Consider the following 26846-nt stretch of genomic DNA (forward strand, 5'->3'; position numbering starts at 1 on the left):
ACAGGGGGGCTAATAATTCTGACTTTAACTGTACTGTTAACTTTTTTAAATAAAAAAAAACTCCAATGATTTTAATGAAGGATGTCTTTATTTCAGACTAATAGCGCCCTCTATCAACCACGAGAAGCACTGGTACCTCTTTTTCTGTCATCAATCTATAAAATTTAGTTAAACAGAAATAGGAAATGGTGCAATTGAGCGTCTTTGACAAGATTTTGTAATGGTGAGAAAGCACTTTTTATGGATACCAACTAAAGGGAGAACAGTGTAGTATTTTTTAACATGATAAAAAAATACATACTTTAAAGAAAGAAACTGCAAACACTGAATTAATCATCGTTTATTGTGAACAACAAACAAACAAAAAACTAAAGACAAAAATGACAAACACATCTTATTTATATCATACAAGTAAAGAAACGCAGAAGGACGAGCAGAAAAGCACGTTGGCAGAATAAAGTACCTCAGCAGCACGATGCAACAGTCTTAAGACATGCTAACAATTGAAGGTACACAAAGAAATTGCAGCGTCGTTTGGTAAATCGATATTTTAAAGAAAACTAAATCCTATACCTGCTGGCAGCACTTAGTGTCTGTCATATTGCACATGATAGAAGCGAGGAAATCCTTCCAATGAACAAACATGTAAACCTAAGTAGTATTTGCAAGTCACCTTGGTAAAAGAGGCATCGAAGTAAATAAAAACGTTTTCGACAGGGCATCTGCATCTCGTCTATTCAGACCTCAGAGACCAAACTGATGCCAAACAGCCCTTAATAGTGCCAAATGAGAGCCTGGGACGGGAGATATTGGATCGGTTATGCAACAAATCAGCTTTTGTGGCAGGAAATGGCTTCAGGATGTAAACAAGCAGACTTCGACCGTTTCCACAAGTAGTATTCCTAGAGACTGGTCAAGGATAGTTCACACAAAAATGAACATTCTGTCATTTATTCATCCATTATGTTGTAAATTACTAATTACAGATTCCCGACACCTTTGTTTGTCTTTGGAACAAAAATGAAGATATTTTAGATGAAATCTGAGAGCTCCTTCATACACAGCAAGGTTCCAGACTCGTTTAAAGTCTATAATAATTTCAAAAATCATCCTCAGAACAGACCAGACACCTTCAGTATTTCAAACAAATATTATTAAGCAGCAAAATAGTTTTGTGCACACATAAAACAAAAATATTGACGTCATTCAACTGTCTTTTTCCCGCAGTGTCAGTATAGTGTGCACGTTCACATGCGGCTCTCGGTTACGCTACTGTTGTATTACCTTAGATGCACCTGTGCTTGGTTTCAAACAGAGGAAGTCGTACACGTTCATCTGGGGTATGCATCAGTACACAGAACACATGCGCAATATACTGACACTGAGGACAATAAACCAGTTCATTCATTTTCTTTTCGGCTGAGTCCCTTTATTAATCAGGAGTCGCCACAGTGGAATGAACCCTCAACTAATCCAATATATGTTTTACACAGCGGATGTACTTCCAGCTGCATCACTGAGAAACATCAATACACACATACACTATGAACAATTTTAGCTTACCAGATTCACCCATACCACATGTCTTTGGACTGTGGGGGAAACCGGAGCACCCGGAGGAAACTTATGCGAACATGGGAAGAACATGCAAGCTTTACACAGAAATGCCAACTGACCTAGCCGAGGCTCGAACCAGCGACCTTCTTGCTGTGAGGTGACAGCGCTACCCACTGCGCCACCACATCGTCCAGGACAATAAACCGTTGAATCCATTTTGTTAGAATATTTGTGCGCACAAAAAAGTATTCTTGAAGGGTGATAATATTCTGACTGGACTACTGAAGACGCATGATTTCTTTCGAGGATGTTTTTTGGTATTTGAAGGAGTTTTTTTGGTAATTTTGAATGAGTCGGAACTGTTGCTATATATGGAGGATGAGGGCGCTTTCCGATTTCATCGAAAATATCTTAATCTTGTATTCAGAAGATGAACGAAGCTCTCAGGGGTTTGGAACAACATGAGGGTGAGTAATTAATAACACAATATTCATGTTTGAGTGAACTAACCCTTTAAGATAATTTGAAGAATGTTGGAAACCAAAAGCTATTCACGTCCGTGGTGTTTTTATTTGCTTTCTCTGTAGCTCAATGTCTTCCAGTTTCCAACATTCTTCAAAATATATATTTTTTTGCTCAACAAACTCAAACACATTCGGAACCTCCTAAGGGTGAGTAAATTAGAACTGTCAGGTGAACTGTCCCTTTAACTAGCAGTGGCTTCCAGTGCGTTTATGGCAAAAGCAGAACTCATGCGCTGTTCAGTGTAAATATTACATAAGACAATAAAAAAAGCGGGCACAAAAATCACACTCATCATTACCTGAATAGACGGTAACTTCTGTCAAGTCACCTGCCTTGACCGTCCCGTTTGCTTTGAATTGTGTGGAACTGAAAAGCGTTTGACCGGTTGCCACCCATATACTTTCCCTGATTTCTCTGTAGTCCCTGATATGCGATGCCACAGCTCCGTTGGGGTGACAGACAATAAGATTATAAAACATATATGGACCTTTTATATGAAATAGATCATCTTGCACGTACAGAAAACATTTTAAAGCCACACAAAACACATTCCACGTACTGTATGAGCCTCATGATCTCATTCACGTAAAAAAAGCATCATTTATATATATATATATATATATATATATATTTATATATTTGTATATGTGATTTTTTTCGTCTATGACAGGGCTTGGAGATTAAACGAAAAGCACAAATCAACAATAGCAAGAATTATACAGTAATTTAATACATACATATGACGAAAAACAGCAACTTCCTCAGGCACTGTAGTAAACCCTGTAGTACAGAGTCTTATTCCTCCACAGCGAGTACGAGTTGTCAAACTTCAGCAGGTAAGTTCCTTCTCCAGGGAAATCGTGACTGCCGCCCTGCACCGCTAGATGACTGTCCTGACGGTACACAGGCAGGATCTCGCCCAAGTTTGTGTTGGCAGATGATTTGGAACCCTTCTCTACATCTCCAGGAACCACAGGGCCTGTTTGAAAAAATAATATGTTTTAGTTTAGCTTTAAATGTCTGTACAGTTTACATTTTATTGTTTTATAATGTTAATTGTTGCATTTTGAAATTGTAAACTAAACGAACACAAGTCATATTTAGTTGGCAACGAGCTGAAGTAAAAAAAAGTTTACATTTTATATACTTTATAATAGGGGTGACACACTGGCTCAGTGGTTAGCACTGTCGCCTCACTGAAAGAAGGTTGCTGGTTCGAGTTCCAGCTTGGGCACTTGTGTGTGGAGTTAACATGTTCTCCCCATGTCCTCTGAGTGCTCTGGTATCCTCTACAGTCCAAAGACATGCAGTACAGGTGTATAGTATAAACTAAACTGGCCAGAGTGAATGAGTGTGTATGGATGTTTCCCAGTACTGGGTTGCAGCTGGAAAGGCATCCGTGGTGCAAAACATATGGTGGATAAGTTGGCGGTTCATTCCATTGTGGCAATCCCTGATGAATGAAGAGACTAAGCCATAGAAAAATGAATAAATGAATACTTTATAATATATGTTATGAAGTAACAAAAGTTATTTCTTTAGGGGCGACACAGTGGCCTTACAGCAAGAAGGTTTGCATGTACTAGTTTTCCCCTAAGTTCAAAGACATGCGATATAAGTGAATTGGAAAAAACATTTGCTAAATTGGCTGTAGTGTATAAATGGAAAAGTGTGTAGGAGTTTCCCAGTACAATGGATTGCACTCTCTGTGCTGGGTTGCGGCTGAAAGGACATCCGCTGTGTAAATACATATATCAGGTGGAAAATAGGTGGTTCATTACAATGCTGCGACCCGATTCATTTTTAATTTACAAAAACAACCCCATTTATGATTACTTATCTTTGTCATGACAATTATTACATTTTTTACCTTGTATCTACATATATAATTCAAGTTATATACAGTATACACATTAAAATTCTTTTTTTAAATTTAGTGATGTTTAACAGAGCAATGAATTATATTTTTTTCATCTGGAGATTTTCTCTCCTTTTCGCTTGGCTGGAATAAAAGCAGTTTTAATTAACTAATTCATTAATTTTCTTTTCAGCTTAGTCCCTTTATTAATCTGGGGTCGCCACAGCAGAATGAACCGCCAACTTATCCAGCATACTGAATGTTTTACACAGCGGATGCCCTTCCAGCTGCAACCCAGTACTGGGAAACACCCATACATTCTCATTCACACACATTCACTATGGACAATTTAGCCTACCCAAATAACCTATAGCGCATGTCTTTGGACTGTAGAGGAAACCAGAGCACCGGAGTACTCAGTTGGTTTAAGTTCTCCTCATTTAATGTGTTCAGATTGCTTCCTTTACCTAAATAGATTAAACTCAAAGTACTCATTAGGATTGGTTTTTGAACTTAAATGGTTTGTTTCAATTGGTTTCCTCAATCGGTTTGAGTTACCTTAATTTTTTTGGTTTTACAATTTATATAATCTTAGCCCATTTAGGATCCCCCACTCCTATATTCATTCATTCAGTCATTGTCAGCTTAGTTCCTTTATTAATCCGGGGTCGCCAAAGCGGAATGAACCGCCAACTTAGCCAGCAAGTTTTTTACACAGCGGATGCCCATCTCTGGGAAACATCCACACACTCATTGACACACATGCTACGGACAATTTAGCCTACCCCACACGAAGGCAGGGAGAACATGCAAACTCCACACAGAAACGGATACTGAGCCGAGGTTCGAACCAGCGACCTTCTTGCTGTGACGCGACAGCACTACCTACTGCGCCACTGCCTCGCTCCCACTCCTATATATATATATATATATATATATATATATATATTAAACTACTTGTATACGTTTAGTATTAGTTGAAAACTACAGTTCTGCTTTGAATTTGATAGTCAATAAATCAATTGAACATATTTTTCCTCAATTTAAATAATTTCTTCAAAAAGATAATATTATGTAAAAAAAAGACAAAAATAAAATGTATAAATGTACAATTAGTTCAAAAATAATAATAAAAACAAATAAAATTGTTATAAAAAGAGCTTAAATGTTCTGACAAGGTCACACTGCTAAAATATACTTTAAACAAAATAACTTTTTATTTAATCATTCTTTGGATCTGGATTGAAGAATGACCTAAAGAGCTTCTTAATGAGTTTTTGTAGTGACCTGTGAAGTGCTTTGAAATGTGCATTTTTTAATTCGATGTTTGACGTAACCTGAACGAAACACAAAGACAGACATAGTGTAGCTCCTCCTCTTAAAAAAAACACTCAATAGTTTTTTGTTTTATAACTGCTCTGCCAGTGAGAGTGGTTGAAATCAAGCGCATCAAATGAGAAGTGTCTTGAAGGGGGCGGGACATGTCAGACACTAGAGGACATTTGATTGGTCAATTTTTGATGAGAAACTGAAGTATGAGATGACAAAAATAAAACGCTGATCTATATAGGTGGAAGTGACAGCCAGCTTTACATGTTTATATCAGTTTTATATCTCCTAGTAGCTAATTTTTTTAATTGTTACCAGTGCTTCAGTTTTTCCACATTTTTTATGTTACAGCCTTATTTCAAACGGATTAAATGAATTTTTTTCTCAAAATTCTAGACACAAAAACCCTATAATGACATTGTAAAAAAAGAGTTTTTGAAATTGTTGCAATTTTTTTAAAAACCTGAAAAAAAAACATGTAAATAAGTATTTACAGCCTTTGTTCAATAGTTAGTTGAAGTACCTTTGGCAGCAATTGCAGCCTTTTTTACAGCCTTTTTAAAGTCTTTTTGAATATGATATTAAATATAGAAATAGGACATTCACAGAGTTGTTGTGAAGCCACTCCATTTATATTTTGGCGGTGTGCTTTTGGGTCATTGTTCTGCTGGAAGATGAACCGTCACCCTAGACTGAGGGCAATAGCACTTTAAAGCAGGTTTTCATTCAGGATGTCTGTACATTGCTGCATTCATCTTCAAAAAATGTAACTACACGTCGCAACAACGCGTAGCGCAAGCTCTGTGATTGGTCGGCTTGGTAGTGCTGACGAGTCTGGGCGGGACCGAGAGCCGCGCGAATGGCGCGAGCGATTGTTTACAAGTGTGGAGTAAAGTGAAGGAGGACTTTCCGGATGGAAAGTTTTGTTTTGTGTTCACCTCATAGTTAAAGTTGTTGCACGTCCGCCGGTTCCTACCTCAAAATGAGGGAGTTTGAGCCACTTTTACATCCAGGTGTTCAGGAAAAGCAAAACAGCAGCGAAGAAACTCGACACAGAGGAACATTTATACCTCACTGCCAACTAGCGTTTCGGAAGTGTTAATGCAGACCAACGGAGACCGCGCGCAGAAGTATTAAAGTAATGCATGACTACGAGCGTTGCATGCGCCGTGGGTTACGCTGGTCACTTGACGCAGAAGTATAAACCAGGCTTAAGAGTCCTTCAGATGCTTTTTGGCAAATTCCAAGTGGGGAGTTGCTTCCGTCTGGCCACTCAACCATACAGACCAGATTGGTGGATTGCTGCACAGATGGTTGTCCTTCTGTAAGATTCTCCTCTCTCTATAGATGAACGCTGGAGCTCAGACAGAGTGACCACTGGGTTATCAATCACCTCCCTGACAAAAGCCCGATCACTCAGCTTAGATGGCCGGCCAGCTCTAGGAAGAGTCCTGATGGTTCCAAACATCTTCCACTTACCGATGATGGAAGCCACTGTGCTCATTGGAACTTTCAGAGCAGCAGAAAACTTTCTGTAACTTTCCCCAGCCTTGTGGCTTTAGAGCACAGGTGTCAAACTCAGTTCCAAAAGGGCCGCAGCGCTGCACAGTTTAGTTCCAACCCTAATTAAACACACCTGATCAAACTAATTGAGTCCTTCAGGCTTGTTTGAAACCTACAGGTAAGTGTGTTGGAGCAGGGTTGGAACTAAACTGTGCAGGGCTTCGGCCCTCCAGGAATTGAATTTGACACCCCTGCTTTAGAGGGTCTACAGACAATTCCTTTGTCTTTATGCTTGGTTTGTACTTTGACATGCACTGTCAACCCTGGGACCTTATATAGACAGGTGTATGCCTTTTCAAATCATGTCCAATCAACTGAATTTACCACAGGTGAACTCAAATTGAGCTCCTGAAACATCTCAAGAATGATCAGTGGAAACAGAATGTCTTTTATTTTTAATAAATTTGCAACAATTTCATATTGTCATTATAGGCTATTGTGTGTAGAATTTTAAATAAATAAATGAATTTAATCCATTTTAGAATAAGGCTGCAACTTTAAAAAAATGTGGAAAAAGTGAAGCGCTATGAATACTTTCCGGACTGTAGATATCCTAAAAACTAACAATACTAAAACTAACATCAAAACAATTTTATTTTAATTGCATGGGACCTTTAAAGACACAAACAGCAACAATAACAACAAGAATATCTTCCTCACCTTCTAGCTCATCATCTTCATCCTCGTCATCGCTGGATTCACTAATGTGGACAGTAATGGCTCGGCTAGTAACTGGCGACCAGTCGAAGTAAACGCCGAAACCGATGTCATATCCGTCTGTGGCAAACTCCCAGCACACGCGCTTGGCTTCAGGGACAGTAGGCACATGGACGGTCATGATGTCTCCGCGATACACTGTCACCACACTGTCCTTCTCCTGACGCAGCTTAGTCTTCAGATCCTTCAGAGCCACTGAGGTCCACGTGGATGCAGGCTTCATCGGAGGAAGAGCTGCGAAGAGAGAAACCATCAACTGATTAATAATCTTTATTTTAACAGCAGAACATTTATTAAAACTGTGCTGAAATATATGAACAAAAATGACATATTATACATTCTTTTGACTTTATTTACCATTTCATTCAATCAAGCCTATTTTTCCACATAATTCCAGTTTCATCAGCTTGATTACTTATTAACTTGATACTTAATAAATACCTAAATAAAATTTGTGAAGCACAGATGAAATGAATAAGAATGGCTTTGCTTAATAATACTTCAGCGCATCGTAATGAGTCATGGATATTAATATTGTTTAGCCTGTATGCTTTTTGTTTCTCTCAAAGTGTCAGTAGTCATGTCAGTAGTATTCATTCATTCATTCATTCATTTTCTTTTCAGCTTAGTCCCTTTATTAATCTGAGGTCATCACAGCGGAATGATCTGCCAACTTCCATCCAGTTTTACGCAGCGGATGCCCTTCCAGCGGCAACCCATCACTAGGAAACACTCATACACTCTCCTTCACACACATACATTACAGACAATTTTAAGCTTATCCAATTCACCTGTACCATGTTTTTGGCCTTGTGGGGGAAACCCACGCGAACACGGGATGCAACATGCAAACTCCACACAGAAATGCCATCCGACCCAGCTGAGGCTCGCACGAGCGACCTTTTAACTGTGAGGTGACAGCACTACCTACTGCGCCACCACATTGCCGTCATGTCAGTATTTTTGAATAAATTATGAGCACTGTTTTAGCTGAAAAACTTCTTTAAATGTACTACAGAGAAGTAAATTCACAGCAAATGTTATTGTTAGTGTTGTTATTTTTTGGTTAAATGTTCCTTTAAATAACTTTATAATAAATAAAACCTGCATAAACACATTAAATGGTTTGGTATTTGGGTATTATTTATTTAGTTAATTAATAATGAAATTCTTATTATGAATTCTTATCATTATTATATAATAATAATAATAATTGTAGGGTACATGTAACCATTTTGATAATTTCACAAGTCTTGACGCGCCTACACTTGATCATGACACGAGAGTCCATCCAATTCAGTGTATCTTCATTTATTCTAACATCAGATATCCACACGTGCCAATACCATCCAAATCTACTCACATACAACTTGTTCGTTCCAGCCTGATGAACTGTAACTCCAATATTTCACTTTTACGGTCAAAAGCTTGTGCTCTACAAATTCCGGCACATCACACTAAAAACTCACGTGCCACAAAAAACGTGCAAACTATCTGAAGCATACTACACATGCTCAGTACAAAAGTAACTCAAAGTATATGACATGCAAATCCGCAAGAATTATATTATATATACATTATATAACACAAAAAAATTATGAAAATTACCTAGAACACTAAACTATGAAATATGGCTCCTACATTTACATTGTGGCTCAGACAATACAATTATTATAATAATATAATAATAATGATGATAATAATAATAATAATAATAATAATAATAATAATACAATTATTATTTATAACTACTATTGTAATAAATAAACAACTGCTATTATTAATAGTATTATTATCTGACTTTTTTTGTTTTAGCTAAAACCTTGCTTTAATGTTCTACTTAAAAGGTGAGTGCAAATGTTATTATTTTTGGCTAACTGCTCCTATAAACAACCTAATAATACAAAAGCCTACATACAAAACAAATAAAATAAAAAGAATATATATATATATATATATATATATATATATATATATATATATATATATATATATATATATATATATATATATATATATAAATACATTTATTTATTCTTTTTATTTAATATTTTTTGGTTTTGTTTTTGTATTTGTTTATTTTATATAATTTTTTTATTATTCATTTTTTTATCATTCATTTCATTCATTTTCCTTTGGCTTAGTCCCTTTATTTATGAGGGGTCTTCAGAGCAATATGAACCGCATTTGTTTTACATAGCATATGCCCTTCTAGCTGCAATCCAGTACTAAGAAACACCCATACACACTCATACACTATGGCCAATTTAGTTTTAATCAATTCACTAATAGCGCATGTCTTTGGACTGTGGGCGAAACCGGACAACAAGGGGAGAGCATGCAATCTCCACACAGAAATGCCAACTGGCCCAGCCTGGACTCAAACCAGCAACCTTCTTGCTGTGAGGCAACATTGCTAACAACTGAGCCAAAGTGTTGCCATCATTAATTTCATTTATTATTAAAAAGTATTATTATTAATAGTAATACTACTACTAATAATAGTAATACTATCTATTACTATAATAAAATAATGACTAATATTATTAGTATTATTATCATTAATTTAATTTAAAAAATGTTCAATAGGTCTTCAACAGTGATCCATTCCGCTGTAGCGACCACTGATGAATAAAGGGACTAAGCTGAAAAGGAAATGAATGAATGATGATTATTATTACAATTTAACCCAAACCAATTTACACATACTTTAATGTGTACATTTTATCAGTTTAAGCACTCCCTTGATAATAATAATAATAATAGCAATAATAATAGCTGCGTACTACACAACATGACCTACATATTCTACACTGTATGCTATTTTTATACACCCTCAAATACACAACATGACCACCTGCCTTACAGTGAGATGTAAAAATGCCCAAACACAGTTAAAACTCTGAAGACGGTTAAAAACAGCCTGTATGGCATAATCTTTAAGGTTAATTAATTAATTAATTAATAATCTTTAAGGTTATGAATAGCACATCACAAATAGCACAGACATCTTTCTCTTTTTTTTCTGACAGCGAGCGTTCTCTGGGGTAAATGATGAAAGATGATGAGAATGTTTCCTGAGCTTGGCTTCACCTCTATAACAGGGGGTTTGCAAACCTTTTTTCTCCGCAGGGTGTGAAGAGCTGCTCTCCTGTGATTCACCCGCCTCTGCTTTCCCTAGAGTAGAGCCGGGCTCCTGGCGACAACAGCACAGTACATTCATACACATACACAAGCTCACTTTTATCTGTGTATAAACAGTGTATAGGGGTGAAGACGCTGTTTACCTCTGTAGATTGTGATAACTCTTGGTTATTGCTGTTATCGTCCATTTTGGTTTGGTTGTCCGGCGGGATCACTGTCTGGGAAAGGTCGGTGCTTTGAAGTCTTTAAAATGAAAGTGGGAAGAATGAGGTTTACGAATCTTTTAATGTTTAATGTGCCATACAAAGCAAGTCATAATAGTCTGTTTTACATCTGAAAAGCTGAATAAATAGGCTTTCCACTGATGTACGGTTGGTTAGTATAGGACAACTTTTAGCTGACATATAACTATTTGAAAATCTGAAATCTGTGGGTTTTTAGATTTTTCCTGATTTTTATTTATTCATTTATTTTCCTTCAGCAGCTTAGTCCCTTTATTCATCAGGGGTCGCCACAGCGGAAAGAACTGCCAACTTATCCAGCATATGTTTTACACAGCCGATACCCTTACAGCTACGACCCTGTACTAAAAAAACCCTTTACATTCATTTATTCATTTTCTTTTTCAGCTTAGTTTCTTTATTAATCTGGGGTCGCCACAGCGGAATGAACCGCCAACTTATACAAATGATTTACACAACAGATACCCCTCCAGCTGTGACCCTGTACTAAAAAAAAAAACCTTTATATTCATTCATTTTCTTTTCGGCTTAGTCCCTTTATTAATCTGGGGTCGGCACAGTGGAATGAACCGCCAACTTATCCAACATATGGTTTACGCAGCGGATGCCCTTCCAGCTGCAACCCAGTACTAAAAAAGCCTTTATATTTATTCATTCATTCATTCATTCATTTATTTTCTTTTCGGCTTAGTCCTTTTATTATTCTGGGGTCGCCACAGAGGAATGAACCGCCAACTTATGCAGCTTATGTTTTACACGGCGCATACCCTTCCAGCTGCAACCTAGTACTAAAAAAACCTTTATATTCAATCATTCATTCATTTTCTTTTCGGCTTAGTCCCTTTATTAATCTGGGGCCGCCACAGAGGAATGAACCGCCAAATTATACAGCATATGCTTTACGCAGTGGATGCCCTTCCAGCTGCAAGCCAGTACTACAAAAAGTATATAGTTATATATAGTTATATATAGTTATAGTTATTGGAATTTAAGGAACACATCACTTTTTTGGACAAAGGATCATTTTACAGAAGTTAAATATTTGAGTTTTACCATGTTGTAATCTATTCAGCTGATCTCCGAGGTCTGACGGAAGTGCTTTGAGCTTAGCATAGCATAAATCATTGAATTGGATAAGACCATTAGCATCTTGCTCAGAAATGACCAAAACGCTTCAACAATCTACCCATTTAAACCTGGACTCTTCTGTAGTCACATTGTGTACGATGACCAATGGAAAACAAAAAGTTGCTATTTTCTAGGCTGATATGACTAGAAACTATACTGTCATTCTGACATAATAATCAATAAACTTTGCTGCCATACCACAGCTGTAGCAGGTGCAATGATATTACACAGCACCTGAAAATAGTCCAAAACTAGGTAACTAGGTAACAGTGATGCATCTCATTGCTCTTGCTGTAGCGATTTCTGTAACATCTAAAAAAAAAAAAAAAAACAATACCATTTTTTCAAGATGCTAATGGTCTAATCTAATTCAATGATTTATGCTAAGCTAATCTAACAGCTGTATGGATTAAAAACATGTTTAACTCTAGGTGACTTGTAAAATTAGACTATTTAAAAAAAAGTTATTTGCACTTAATTTTGCTAATCGAAAATTAAGTTGAACTTACGGTACAAAATCTACCAAATGTCTTCATGGGACAACATTTTTACCTTGTCACTCAAATGATTTTTAGCATTAAAATAAAAATGTATAGTTTTAACTCATAAAATGTATTTTGGCTATAGTTATAAACATAAATTACTTAACTTAAAGTCACAAATAAACATTACAAAGCTCAAATAAACTAACAAACCTGTTTAAAGGGTTTGCTTCGCAGTTTTTTGACGTTATACCGGGGAAAGAAGAGACAGACAGGGATGACAGTCTAGACTGAAGCTCTGATGTCTCTAGTTTCTCCATCTCTAAACACATGAAACATAAAAATCATCACATTCATCATCTAAACAAACACTGCGCGTTCATGAGCTCAAAACCCTTACCTGACTCAAAGGTGTATTTCAGTGAGCCTCATTAAAAACTGAAACAGAGAAATAAAAAATGCTGAATTTAAATTCACTAACAAAAAAATCTACTACAAACAATTAATCCTAAACAGGCAGGGTTACTATCGTCGACTGACAATGAAAACACATACAGTATAATCCCTGCAACAGTTTTGACACGTCAAGCAACTAAAGTGTAATTCAGCATCTGATCACCATCAATCTCAGCAGTGGAAAAACGACGAAGCACAAACCCGCATTTACATCAAGCTGTATGTTTCATCAACACATACAGTATTGTTTTATAATATACATGCACGTACCTCTGGCGAGCGTGTGATGTTGTAGATGCAACAGTGCTGTCTGACAAATAACGTTTAACGCCCAGGAAGTCCGCTACTTTGTAAATACGTACTGTAAGGGAAGAGTGGAGTCTTTTCTGAATGGCTGCCAGTCTCATATGAATACATAATAAAAGTCCCGTGAAAATAAGACCACTCTGACAGCACCAAAAGACAGCATTTGAAAGATTTATTGTAACGTTAGTAAAAAAAGATGTGAATAATGAATGAACATATATAGGGTTTATTTGTAAAAATCTTTTTTTTCTCATTTTCATATTTTATATGATTTATGTATATTATTCAATTTCAGGAATTTTTTAATAAAGTAAAATGATGGTTATATCTGTTTTGGTAACACACACACGTACACACACACGCTAGTCTATCATTTAAAATTTTAAGACCAGCGAGATATTTTTGTATATTGATATCATGTCGTATATCCAAAAACTAACATACATTATCATTATAAAACATTTATTTATTTGCTTTTTTCTCATTTTCATTTTAAAAGGGTTGGCATTTGTCAGATTTGATTGAAACAATTTGAACACTAGAAAAGGAGAGGCATTTATTATGAAAAAATATTTTTCTATTTTATTTCTATATTCTATTTATAATAAAATAATGAAATTTTTGGCTAAAAACGAAATTAATCCCCTTTAAATATAAGAAATGTTCCTTGAGCACTAAATCAGCACATTATAATGATTTCATGCGACACAACATTGCCATCACAAGAATAAAGTGCATTTTAGATTACATTAAAATAATAAAATATTAAAACTAAAATAGAGTCAAATGAAAACAATACTTAAAAAATAATAAAAGACATTCAATTGTATTACTTATATAAACAACAAGGCTATTTGTTTAAAATCTACAAGACAACTAAACTGACAAAATTGACCTTGTTAGCTTACACCTGCTCTTCTCGAGGTGAACAATTACATCGATGTTAGCTAATTTACAGAAGAAACAAAAACATGTTTACCTTGGTAATCTTTGACAGCTTAAGCAGAATAGCTTTACCTCCTGTTTCTTTAACCATTAGCACTGTGAGTGAGAAGCGGTGAAGAGGAACTAAAATAAAACCCAGCCCTCTTTTTCACACTCTGTCAGCTGGAAATATGTCACAATATTGGAATAAAGTATGTAGGAAAGTTTGTTTGTGTAATGTAAATGTAAGGTTCCACACAATTTATTCAGGCTGTCTCAGTGGATTGAACATAAAACAATAAAGTTGTTCGAAAAGAATAATCAGAATTTTGTTTTTAAGCTCATTTTACATAAGTAGTTTAACAAACAGCAAGATTATTTGTGAGTGTAAATGCCTCACTCTCAGAAATAAAGGTACAAAACATATCACCGGTGCAGTACCTTTTGAAAAGGTACTATTCAGGTCCACATTTGTACCTTTTAAGGTAAATAGTACCTAAAAGTGCAAATGTGTAACTCATTGTACCTTAAAGGAACTTTAAACTACCATTGTGCACCTGTACGATACAAAAATGTACTTTTTGAAAAGAGTCTGCCCCAGTTTTTGTACCTTTATTTCTGAGAGTGCAGGTAGTAACCGTAAACGTATGCATTTTTAATTGAAAAGAGAAAAAAAAAACACCTGTGTGAACAACACCTCACATTTAATGAGCACAGTAACTTTCATTCATTCTTTTCTTTTTGGCTTAGTCCCTTTATTAATCCGGGGTCGCCATAGGAAAATGAACCGCCAACTTATCCAGCATGTATTTTACACAGCGGATGCCCTTCCAGCCGCAACCCATCACTCGGAAACATCCATACACACTCATTCACACACATACTATACACTAAGGACAATTTAGCCTACCCAATTCACCTGTACCGCATGTTTTTGGACTTGTGGGGGAAACCGGAACACCGGGAGGAAACCCACGCGAACTCGGGAAGAACATGCAAACTCCACACAGAAACGCCAACTGCCCCAGCTAAGGCTCGAACCAGTGACCTTCTTGCTGTGAGGCGAATGTTCTACCCACTGCGCCAGCATGTCGCCCCACAGTAACTTTGCTAATGTGATATTATAAAACTATAATTAAATACAATTTTTTAATTGTAATAATTTCCTTTTAAGCTCAGATTACAGCTCTCAAAACAAAAATATAAAAACAAAAATGTCTTTTAGATTCCATTTACAAATATGTATACATATAGGCACCATTACATATATTTTTTTAAGTCAACAGTTAAAGTAAAAAAAAAATTTCTCAGTATCTACTCATCCTCAAGTGGTTCCACACCTTTATGAGTTTCTTTTTTTTCTGTTGAACTCTAAAGAAGATATTTCGCTGAAAGCTGATACCTGTAACCATTGACTTCCATTGTAGGAAAAACAAATACTTCAGAATGTCAATGGTTACAGGTTTCCAGCTTTCTTCAAAATATTTTCTTTTGTGTTTAACAAAATAAACTCAAACAGGTTTGGATGATGAGTAAATGATGACAGAATTTTCAGTTTTTGGTGAATTACACCTTTAACAATTTATTAAATATAACCACAACTTTATATACGCAAGTTCTCTCCTTGAAAAGTTTCTAGTCCTTTCAAATGATTAATCGTGATTAAGTGCATCTAAGACAAAACTTTTCATTTACATTATATATACAGTTGAAGTCAGAAATATTAGCCCCCCTGTTTATTTTTTTCCCCAGTTTCTGTTTAGCGAAGAGAAGATTTCTTCAACACATTTCTAAACATATATAAGAATATATATAACATAGATATAGAGTTTTAATAACTCATTTCTAATAACTGATTTATTTTATCTTTGCCATGATGACATTAAATAATATTTTGCTAAATATTTTTCAAGACACTTCTTTACAGCCTAAAGCGACATTTATAAAGGCTTAACTAGGTCAATGAGGTTAACTAGGCAGGTTAGATCAGGGGTGGGCAAACTTGGTCCTGGAGGGCCGGTGTCCTGCACAGTTTAGCCGGCCCTCCAGGACCGAGTTTGCCCTACCCTGCGCTAGAGCAATTAGGCAAGTTATTGTATAATGGTGGTTTGTTCTGTAGACTATCAAAAAAATGTAGCTTAAAGGGGCTAATAACTTTACCTTAAAATGTTTAAAAAAATTATTAATTGCTTTTATTCTAGTCGAAATAAAACAAATAATACTTTTTCCAGAAGAAAAAATATTATCAGACACATTGTAAAAATTTCCTTGCTTTGTTAAACATCATTTTGGAAATATTTAAAAAAGAAAAAAATAATTAAAAGGGGGGCTAATAATTCTGACTTCAACTGTTAATGTGTAAAGTGTATATTTATATGTATAAATACACATGCACTGTACATAACATACACAAATATACAAAATAATAGATTTACATACATATATTTATATCTAATTTGTATTTCATATATATATATATATATATATATATATATATATATATATATAAATATATATATATACACATATATATATACACATATATATATATATATATATATATATATATATATATATATATATATATATATACATATATATATATATATATATATATATATATATATATATATATATATATATATATATATATATATATATATATAYACACACAYATATATATATATATATATATATATATACATATATATATATATATATATATATATATATATATATATATACACATATATATATATATATATATATATATATATATATATACATATATATATATATATATATATATATATATATATATATATATACTATATATATATATATATATAGTACAATATAGTCATAAATATATTTATATACAAAGTATGCACAAATATATTTTCTTTTGTATGCGATTAATCATTTGGCAGCACTAGTTTTTCATAAAGTATATAGTATGTTATATACAGAATACGATAACATCACAAATTTCCTAGTTCTTGTTAAATCCTGTAAAAAATCGCTTGGCCATGCATGCCAACAAATCTGCAGGGGATAAAACACAAATATAGTACAAAGGAACATAAAGGGACACAACCGGCAAGCCATTTTCCCCCAGAGTTTAATTAGCACTTATAATAGACTGCACATCACAAACACCTTCACATATGACTGACGATAAACAGACTTAACATGAGTGCACACAATGTACATTACACAATTCAATAGTCGTGTGTATCAGATCTAATCACCAACAACAAAAATACTATCCTTCAGCTAAGTTTGCAAAAACATTGTAGTACATGCATGAAATACAGTCTCGCAAACCTGAATTCCTTGACAGCAGGTCAGTCAGTGGAGTGTCTTTAGTTTGTGCATTGACCAAACTGATCCATGGAAAAAGTCTGTAAAACAACAGAGGCATAATTATTAAATAGTCATCATTCAATTTTCGTACACATCATTTTGAATATGAAAAAACTAGTATGCAAAACTGCCTCGAACTCACTCGTCTGGTTTATGGACATCAGAGGTGGCATTGGGTGAATTGACAAAACTGTGATAAGTGAACGTCTCTGTTGAAACACCAGTCTCAAACAGTCCATTTAGCAGCTGAAGAGTGTTTCCGGAGTCCAGCTTTTCTGCTGTGCACATGTTGAGGAGAGCGTAGAGCACAGCAGACGTCCATCGTCGATCCAGGAAGAGCCCACCTTCAGTAAACACTGCCAGTTTACTTAATAGCACACCATATAAAACACTACACTATACTCACTTCACATGACAGACGAATGTGGATACATTCTGAACACTCATAAAAGATTTATTTTGATGTGAAAAAACTGTGAAGTTACCAAAAGAATATTGGTACACCTAAAATAAAGCATTGAGCGCCTTAGCTGTTGTAAAATCACAGTAAACCATGGTTTTGCTCTGTTTTTAAATAGCGGTTATTCACAAAAGGAAGCAAAGCAAATTAAATTATTTATTTGACTCAGAACTGATGGAATGGAATGGCTGCCATGCAACTCACATGTGTGTTATAGTGTATTTTGCAACCTTGTCAACCAATCAGAATCAAGGACCGGAATTGTCTGTTTATTGGTTGTTGATTTGATGTTGCATTTTCACTATCACACATGACTAAAGTAAACATTTAATATCATTTATTCAATCATTCATTTTATTTTCGGCTTAGTCCCTTTATTAATCCAGGGTCGCCACTGTGGAATGAACTGCCAACTTATCTAGCACGTTTTTACGCAGCGGGTGGCCTACCAGCCGCAACCCATCTCTGGGAAACATCCACACACACTCATTCACAAACACACTCATACACTACGGCCAATTTAGCTTACCCAATTCACCTGTACCGCATGTCTTTAGACTGTGGGGGAAACCGGAGCACCCGGAGGATCCCCACACGAACGCAGGGAGAACATGCAAACTCCACACAGAAACACCAACTGACCCAGCCGAGGCTCAAACCAGCAAACTTCTTGCTGTGAGACGACAGCACTACCTACTGCACTACTGCGTTGCTCATTTAATATGATCAAAAATTTAAATTTCTTCATTTAAAAGGCAGTAAACGCTTAAATATTTCTTTGTTTTCTGTGCAGTTCTTGTAAAAACTGCTATGTTTTCACATTTTTTTTGCCAAATCTCAAAACTGTCAAGTAGTGACTTGCTATACCCAAGACATGCGGTATAGGTTAATTGAATAAGCTACATTGGCCTTAGTGTATGTGTGTGAATGCAAGAGGGAATGCATACACATACACTAAAGGCCAATTTAGTTTATTCAATTCACCGACAGTGCATGTCTTTGGACTGTGGTGGAAACCGGAGCACTCGGAGGAAACATACACGAACATGAGGGGAACATGCAAACACAGAAATACCAACTGACCCAGCCAGGGCTCGAACCAGCGACCTTCTTGCTGTGAGTGCGCAGTCGCAGTGCGTATGACATAGTATCGCGTGTGCACAACATACCTATTGTGTACACACAACATAGTATTGAGCGCGCATGACATAGACGTACAGTTGAAGTCAGAATTATTAGTAAGTATTATTATTATTTATCATGGCAACGATAAAATAAATTAGTTATTAGAAATGAGTTAATAAAACTATTATGTTTAGAAATGTGTTGAAATAATTCAAAGGGGCTAATAATTCTGACCTTAACTGTATTGCATGCGCACAACACAAAGGGTTTTTTTCATGTCACTTTATGGGCTCCATATTTGCTACATGTGCAAAACATAATAATAATAATAATGATAATAATAATAATGATAATAATAATAATAATAATAATAATAATAATAATAATAATAATAATAATAATAATAATAATAATAATGAATTAAATAAAGTTTAATAACTTAAAAATAATTTAATAAATGAACATTTTTGCACGTTTCACTTCAGGGGGTCCACAGAACGTGGTCATTTTTGTAGGGTAAATAAAAATGTGCAGTTTTCACATACCTTTCATTGAAAGAGGAACCGTGGCTGAATGCACTAGCTTATCTTTTAAAGCTGTGCATACTTGATTGTGGAGAAGCCAAACTGAAGTCACATCATCGTAATCCACAAACTTATACTGGGGTTTGATAATAAAATTGTGGTCAAGGAGCATCAACAGCCTAAAGTAAAAACAAACAAAACGTTTTTATTGTGATAATATGTAAGGTACAGTAGAGATGCACTAGCACCAACATATTACAATGAGTAGTAGTGGTGGTAGTGTGTTTCTACTGTAAATATTAATTCAAATATTCACAGTAAAGATACACTTCCACCACTACTACTCACAGTAATATACTTTTATTCATGTTGTACTCAGGGTTTAGGCAGGTTTCACAGAGTTAAATTTTAAACTTTTTAAAACATTTTTAAGACCATTATGAATGAAATTTTAGACTTATACTGGGCTCAAGGCTAAGGAATTTTTCAAATGGCCCAGATGAAAAGGATTATTTTGCCCTATCAAAAAATCTATGATTTAATACATTTAATAATATTTTAGATTTAATTCTTAGCAAAATATTTTAAATATTGTGTAAAAACAAGAAAGCTCTACTTTTATCCATACACTATTTTCCCAACAGAAACTTTCGTTAAAATAAAAAAAAAGTTTTTAAAACTATAACAAACTAAATATATGCACAACTATCTGTCCAGGTTGGTGTCTTCGGCAGTAAATACGTGGAGAACATTTAAATAAATAATACTGTAAGGAAAATAATTAAACCAATATGAAAAATAGAGTTAAAATTACCTTTTTAAATAAAAAGTTTAAAGTTTTATTGAGATGGATTGTTGGTGACTCTATATGTTTTGGCCAGATTGAGCAGTAATACATAATTAAAGACAAATTAAGATCTGTTAAATGGAATAATGACCTACAACACAATATTTCAGTAAATTTAAGGCCTAAAATTTGGATTGTGAGACTTAAGACATTTTAAGAGTTTTTAAAGAAAATATGGGAAATTAATTTAACACATAGGCGAGGCAGTGGCGCAGTAGGTAGTGCTGTCGCCTCACAGCAAGAAGGTCACTGGGTCGCTGGTTCGAACCTCGGCTCAGTTGGCGTTTCTGTGTGGAGTTTGCATGTTCTCCCTGCCTTCGCGTGGGTTTCCTCTGGGTGCTCCGGTTTCCCCCACAGTCCAAAGACATGCGGTACAGGTGAATTGGGGAGGCTAAATTGTCCATAGTGTATGAGTGTGCGTGCGTGTGTGTGTGGATGTTTCCCAGAGATGGGTTGCGGCTGGAAGGGCATCCGCTGCGTAAAAACTTGCTGGATAAGTTGGCGGTTCATTCAGCTGTGGCGACCCCGGATTAATAAAGGGACTAAGCCGACAAGAAAATGAATGAATGAATGAATATAACAAACATTTACCAGGCCAAATTTATTCTATTTCAAATAAAAGTTGGTATTCAAATTTCTAATGACTTGAAGAACGTGCAGTGGTGAGAAGAATATAAGAAAAAAATCAAATTAGAGTAAAAGTACCATTATTAGGATAAAAATAGAGTGAAAGTATAGTACATGTATTTGTGTATGTAATGTAAATTTATGAGTAGAACTATTTCCCTGTTAAAATGATTCCAACCATTAATATTGTACTTAGCCAATTACTATAGACAAGAAAAATAAAACATACTAAAGTAGTGATTGTAAAGCATAAAACATATCCATAATTGAGCAGTTTTCTGTATTTTGTGTTTTTATTCTTTATTTTCCCCTCTTTATTTATACTTTCAAATTGCATTATGGGACCTTGATCTTTCCTTCTATGACTTTTAACTTTGAAAAGTTGGAAAAGGTGACCTTTATTAACATTTTTAATAGTTTAAAGTGGTATATTGTCCGGGTTGGTGTTATATAATATGGTACAAAAATATTGCAATAAACTGTCAGTATATTTTCTGTTATTTTACAAACTTTTTCATTCATTCATTTTCTTTTCAGCTTCGTCCCTTTATTAATCAGAAGTTGCCACAGCGGAATCAACCACCAACTTATCCATTAAGTAAATTAACTTATACAGTGGATGCCCTTCAAGCCACAACCCAACACTGGAAAACACCCATACCCTCTTGCATTCACATACATATACTAAGGCCAATTTAGCTTATTCGATTCACCTATACAGCATTTCTTTGGACTGTGGTGGAAACCGAAGCACCAAGAGGAAACCCACACGAACACGGGTAGTACATGCAAACTCCACACAGAAATGCCAACTGACCCAGCCAAGGTTCGAACAAGTGACCTTCTTGCTGTGAGGCGATTGTGCTACCCACAATACCACCGTGTCAATAAAAGTCACATCTGTAGAGTTGAATTTTCAATATCAAAAGTTGACAGAGAAGAGACCATAATGCAATTCAAAACCGTAAATAAATAGAAAACACTTGTGAATCACGAAATACGGAAACTGTTAATGAACAGATTTTTTGTACTGGTTGAAGGAAATTAGTGTAGTAAAAGTACAGATACAGCACTAAAAATGTACTCAAAGTACGCTTTTAAAAAAAAACTACTTAGTAAAGTACATATCCTGAGAAAAAGCTACTTAGTTACAGTAATCATACTATTTGCAACTTGTTACTGTACACCACTGAGAATTAGAGATGATCTTAATTACCTGTTGAGCGGCACTGCTGACGTGAAACTGTACACAAGACAGTTTGAAGGCAAATGGCAGTGAATGTCTGAGCAAACCTGAGGAAGATGAGAGGGCAAGACACAAAGGAAGAGCAGATCTGCCCATTTAGCCAGTCGAATGTTGTCAAAGTAACACTCCACACCCATGTTTGAAATTTCACCTACAGGTCAATGAAAGAAAGAGAGAATTGAACACCCTGATTTGTCAATTAGGACACACTTCATAAGTCCTACAATGTAAAAATCTCAGTTTTACCTTTAAAAATCCATTTTAACATTGAATATACAAAGCCTAAACATACAGTTGAAGTCAGGATTATTAGCCCCCTTTTGAATTTGTTTTCTTTTTAAAAATATTTTCTAAACAATGTTTAGCAGAGCAAGGACATTTTCACAGTATGTCTGATAATATTTTTTCTTCTAGAGAAAATCTTATCTGTTTTATTTCAGCAAGAATAAAAGCAGATTTTTATTTTTCAAAAAACATTTCAAGGACAAAATTATTAGCCTCTTTCAGCTATATTTGCTTTTCAATAGTCTACAGAACAAACCATCATTATACAATAACTTGCCTAATTACCCAAACCTCCCTGGTTAACCTGATTAACCTAGTTAAGCCTTTAAATGTCACTTTAAGCTGTATAGAAGTGTCCTGAAAAAAATATTTAGTCAAATATTATTTACTGACATCATGACAAAAATAAAATAAATCTGTTATTACAAATGAGTTATTAAAACTACTATGTTTATAAATGTATTGAAAAAAACCTTCTCTCTGTTAAACAAAAATTGGGGGAAAATATAAACAGGGGTGCTAATAATTCTGACTTCAACTGTATATTTTGCTACTAGTACATATAGTATGACTAGTTTGTATTTCTATTCCATTCTAGTATTTGATGATTTATTAATGATTCAAATTTAGATACTCATTGACTACAACCTTTTAAAAAGATATTTGTTTATTCATCAGATACCTTTTAGTGTATCTATTATACAGACACCTCTACCATTTAATTAGATTGTATGCATTTCGAAATAAAAAAGCTCTACAATCTAATGAATAACAACTAGTATCTATTTAATAGGGGTGTCTTGTTGGCACAGTTATTAGTACGATCGCCTTACAGCAAGAATGTCGCTGGTTCAAGCCTCGGCTGGGTCAGTTGGCATTTCTGTGTGGAGTGTGCATGTTCTCCCTGTGTTGGCGTGGGTTTCCTCCAGGTGCTCCGGTTTCCCCCACAAGTCCAAAAACATGCGGTACAGGTGAATTAAATAAGCTTAATTGCCCGTAGTATGAGTGTGAATGAGAGTCTATGGGTGTTTCCCAGTACTGGGCTGCACCTGGAAGGGCATCCGCTGTGTAAAACATATGCTGGATAAGTTGGCGGTTCATTCCATTGTGGTTCATTTCCCTAATTAAAAAAGGGACTAAGCTGAAAAGAAAATCAATGAATGATCTATTTAATAGGTTTAAAAAATAAACATTTTTGTGGTACCTAAAGTATAAGTACTAGTAGCTATCCAATGAATTCATCCATTCATTCATTCATTTTCTTTTCAGCTTAGTGCCTTTATTAATCTGGGGTCGCCACAGTGGAATGAACCACTAACTTATCCAGCATATGTTTCACGCAGCGGATGCTCTTCCAGCTGCAACCCATCAATAGGAAACATTCATACACACTTATTAACACACACACACACTATAGTCAATTTTAGCATACCCAATTCACCTGAACCACATGTTTTTAGACTTATGGGGGAAACACCCGGAGGAAACCCACGAGAACACAGGGAGAACATGCAAACTCCACACAGAAATGCCAACTGACCCAGCCGAGACTCGAACCAGCGACCTTCTTGCTGTGAGGCGACAGCGCTACCCACTGCGCCACAGCGTCGCTCCTATCTAATGAATAAGTACTAGAACTCAAATAAAAATAAAAAATAAAAAATAAATAGTTACTTTTATAAATAATATAACATTACAGTCGTGCTTTACTTCTTTAAAAAGCAACTAAATGATGTATTTTCTTACAATATTTCACCTTCTGCCGCACTGATTCAGTAGGGGAGGTTGAAGGGGTGTTTACAGTATAACAGAACTGGGATTAAGCCTAGTTGATGTTACAATTTCTTGCCACAGATAACAGATCTGGGTGGATTATTATGATGCGTGAAGCACTCAAGCTCTTGACATGACAAGAGAGCACTAGTGGCTTGCAGGTACTTGGACCTTTTACATGCGTTTCTATAGCAACATCATGCAGCTTAGATGGTCCTCAAAGAATCCACACATTCACAAATCACTTCAGCTGCACACAGGGATTTTAGGACTGTAAGAACTATATACAGTATATTTTAGGCAGCCAGTTACTATAAACACTCTGAATTAAGATGATGCCATCCATACAAAAGATATTTGTGCGCTTTAAATTATTAAAAGCTCCCTATGAAGATTATATTTACTAACACACGAACACACATACTTGAAAATATGGTTTACAAGGACTCCCCAAGGGCATAATGCATTTTATACTGTAAAAATCGCTTATTAAATGACCTTATCCTAGTACTCGTAAACCCAACCCTCACAGAAAACCTGTGGTAAAATTTGAGTGTCAAAAGACCCTGTTGAGTATCATTTTTAAACATTTTGAATTCTGTTGACACAAGGCATGTCCTCGTATACCTCTTTAATAGAATACAACTAGGTCATACCCATGCCATTATGCAAATGATAGTTTAAATGACTAATGCGGTCCTTACAAACTACATAAACAAGCACACACACACACACACACACACACACACACACACACAAACACACACATACTAACCTAAGGTCTCGGGTCTTTTTGTTGACAAGTTAATGTCACATGACCTGAGGTTTGAAGTACGAATTAAAGCCATTGCCAGCTGCTTGCCCATGTTTCCTCCACCCAAAATACCAACAGACAGATGTGCTTTATTGACGCATCCATTCTCAGCATTCAGTTTCTTTCTGTGTGAAAAAAATATACATGACTAAATATAAATATAATAATAATAATTCATTTTCCTTCGGCTTGGTCCCTTATTAATTTGGGGTCCCCACAGCAGAATGAACCAAGTGGTGCTCGCTGCAGAGCCATTTGAGGAGAGCTGAGCTCCAGCGAGGGGGAGCTTAAGCTTGAGCTCCACCTTTTTTGCACTTCTTCTACGAGTGATGTCACTGGGGGTAGGGTTAGGGGTGGAGTTGGTGTACGCATTAAAACAGCTTACAGGAGGAGGAGCGACAGCTCATGCTCCCCCTCGCTGGAGCTCAGCTCTCCTCAAATGGCTCTGCAGCGAGCACCCTCTCCAATGAACAGCCAACTTATCCAGCATGTTTTACGCAGCGGAAGCCCTTCCAGCTGTATAATTTATTTTATTTAATTCACCTACTGAATAGTGCATGTCTTTGTACTGTGGGGGAAACTGGAGCACCCAGAGGAATCCCACGGCAACACAGGGAGAACATGCAAACTCCACACAGAATGCCATTTGACCAAGCCGTGCCTCGAACCTTTGACATTCTTGCTGTGGGGTGACAGTGCTAACCACAGAGCCACCGTGCCACCATAATAATAATAAAATAATAATTAAACTACAATTCCTGTTAGATGTTTGTGTTTAAGGTGGAGCATTGAGCATAGTGTTTTGAGAAATAGTTCTAGGCTGAGAAATAAATTCTTGTTTGAAGATTTGCTGTGTAATTTTGCATTTTAAGTAAGAGTTTTTAGAAATCATGTGACAAAAAAAATTCTGTGCAAGTATTGTTGCATTTGTATTTCTTGTTGTTGAAAATTTGCAGAGGAAAGAAGGTTACATTCGTCAAGATGTTTGCGATTGAGTCAGAAATGATAAAATACAGTTTCTATGTAATATGGTGCTTGAAACTTCTTTTTCACAAAGTAACATTAATTCTGTTAACTAAAGAATGTTAGGATTGTTATTAAGATGCTTAAATATGACTTTAATAAAGCTAAAATGATATGTATGAATCAAATTTTAAAGGGAATTTAAGTAGTAATAAATAATTAAATTCATTACTGAGTAACTAAATTACTTTTTACTTTACAGGCATGGTAATTAAATCAAAGTAATTTTTTTTAATTTTTTAATGATGTCTTTTGTGACCTTTTTTGATGTAATGTGCCAAACACTGTGTGCGTGTGTGTTTTTAACGTTACCTTAACAAACTGAAAAGTTCACAGACAAATACAGCATGCGCACACCCACTTATAGTCAAGCCAACAGAACGACTGCGCAGAAAAAGCAACTCTTTTTCATCTTCACTGAGTCCAGACTCAAACCCGAGAGAGCTCAAATTTACTGTCAAATCCAACATTTTGGTATCAGCCTAAACATAAACCGTATGGAGGCTTTACGGAAACAACTCCGGT

General features: G+C 35.4%; 2 protein-coding genes across 5 annotated transcripts; both read right to left on the reverse strand.

The window, feature by feature from the left end:
- Positions 1-323: 323 nt before the first annotated feature.
- tmed8 (transmembrane p24 trafficking protein 8) lies at positions 324-14356 on the reverse strand. Of its 3 annotated transcripts, NM_001018142.3 has the most exons (8): positions 14287-14356; positions 13272-13362; positions 12946-12983; positions 12759-12867; positions 10837-10936; positions 10667-10745; positions 7493-7783; positions 325-3061 (listed from the first exon to the last, which is right to left on the reverse strand). In NM_001018142.3, the coding sequence occupies exons 4-8, from the start codon at positions 12863-12865 to the stop codon at positions 2844-2846; spliced, it is 795 nt and encodes a 264-aa protein (NP_001018152.1). In that variant the 5' UTR covers positions 12866-12867; positions 12946-12983; positions 13272-13362; positions 14287-14356; the 3' UTR covers positions 325-2843. The 3 variants fall into 3 exon arrangements, with proteins under 3 accessions (XP_073783371.1, XP_017207125.1, NP_001018152.1); XM_073927270.1 differs by lacking the exons at positions 12759-12867; positions 14287-14356 and having other exon boundaries at positions 324-3061; positions 13272-13327; XM_017351636.3 differs by lacking the exons at positions 12946-12983; positions 13272-13362; positions 14287-14356 and having other exon boundaries at positions 324-3061; positions 12759-12877.
- On the reverse strand, positions 324-26846 carry noxred1 (NADP-dependent oxidoreductase domain containing 1). Of its 2 annotated transcripts, XM_005169872.6 has the most exons (8): positions 26634-26846; positions 25260-25423; positions 22397-22577; positions 19728-19885; positions 17740-17941; positions 17559-17635; positions 13290-13362; positions 324-2089 (listed from the first exon to the last, which is right to left on the reverse strand). In XM_005169872.6, exons 1-8 carry the CDS (start codon positions 26789-26791, stop codon positions 2071-2073), a joined length of 1032 nt encoding a protein of 343 aa, XP_005169929.2. In that variant the 5' UTR covers positions 26792-26846; the 3' UTR covers positions 324-2070. The 2 variants fall into 2 exon arrangements, with proteins under 2 accessions (XP_005169929.2, XP_073783861.1); XM_073927760.1 differs by lacking the exons at positions 324-2089; positions 13290-13362; positions 25260-25423 and having other exon boundaries at positions 17336-17635.

The sequence above is a fragment of the Danio rerio genome, chromosome 17, assembly GCF_049306965.1.
Source record: "Danio rerio strain Tuebingen ecotype United States chromosome 17, GRCz12tu, whole genome shotgun sequence".
NCBI classification, from domain to species: Eukaryota; Metazoa; Chordata; class Actinopteri; order Cypriniformes; family Danionidae; genus Danio; species Danio rerio.

Coding starts and splice junctions, on each gene's coding strand:
- tmed8 (XM_017351636.3), bottom strand. CDS start 12,877: ATGTGTTTAGAGATGGAGAAACTAGAGACATCAGAGCTTCAGTCTAGA. Junction 10,937..12,758: donor GAAGCAAACCCTTTAAACAG/GTTTGTTAGTTT, acceptor TTCATTTTAAAG/ACTTCAAAGCACCGACCTTT. Junction 10,746..10,836: donor AGTTATCACAATCTACAGAG/GTAAACAGCGTC, acceptor TGTTGTCGCCAG/GAGCCCGGCTCTACTCTAGG.
- noxred1 (XM_005169872.6), bottom strand. CDS start 26,791: ATGTTGGATTTGACAGTAAATTTGAGCTCTCTCGGGTTTGAGTCTGGA. Junction 17,942..19,727: donor GGTTCCTCTTTCAATGAAAG/GTATGTGAAAAC, acceptor TGTTTACTGAAG/GTGGGCTCTTCCTGGATCGA. Junction 13,363..17,558: donor CCTGCTGTCAAGGAATTCAG/GTTTGCGAGACT, acceptor CTTCCCTTACAG/TACGTATTTACAAAGTAGCG.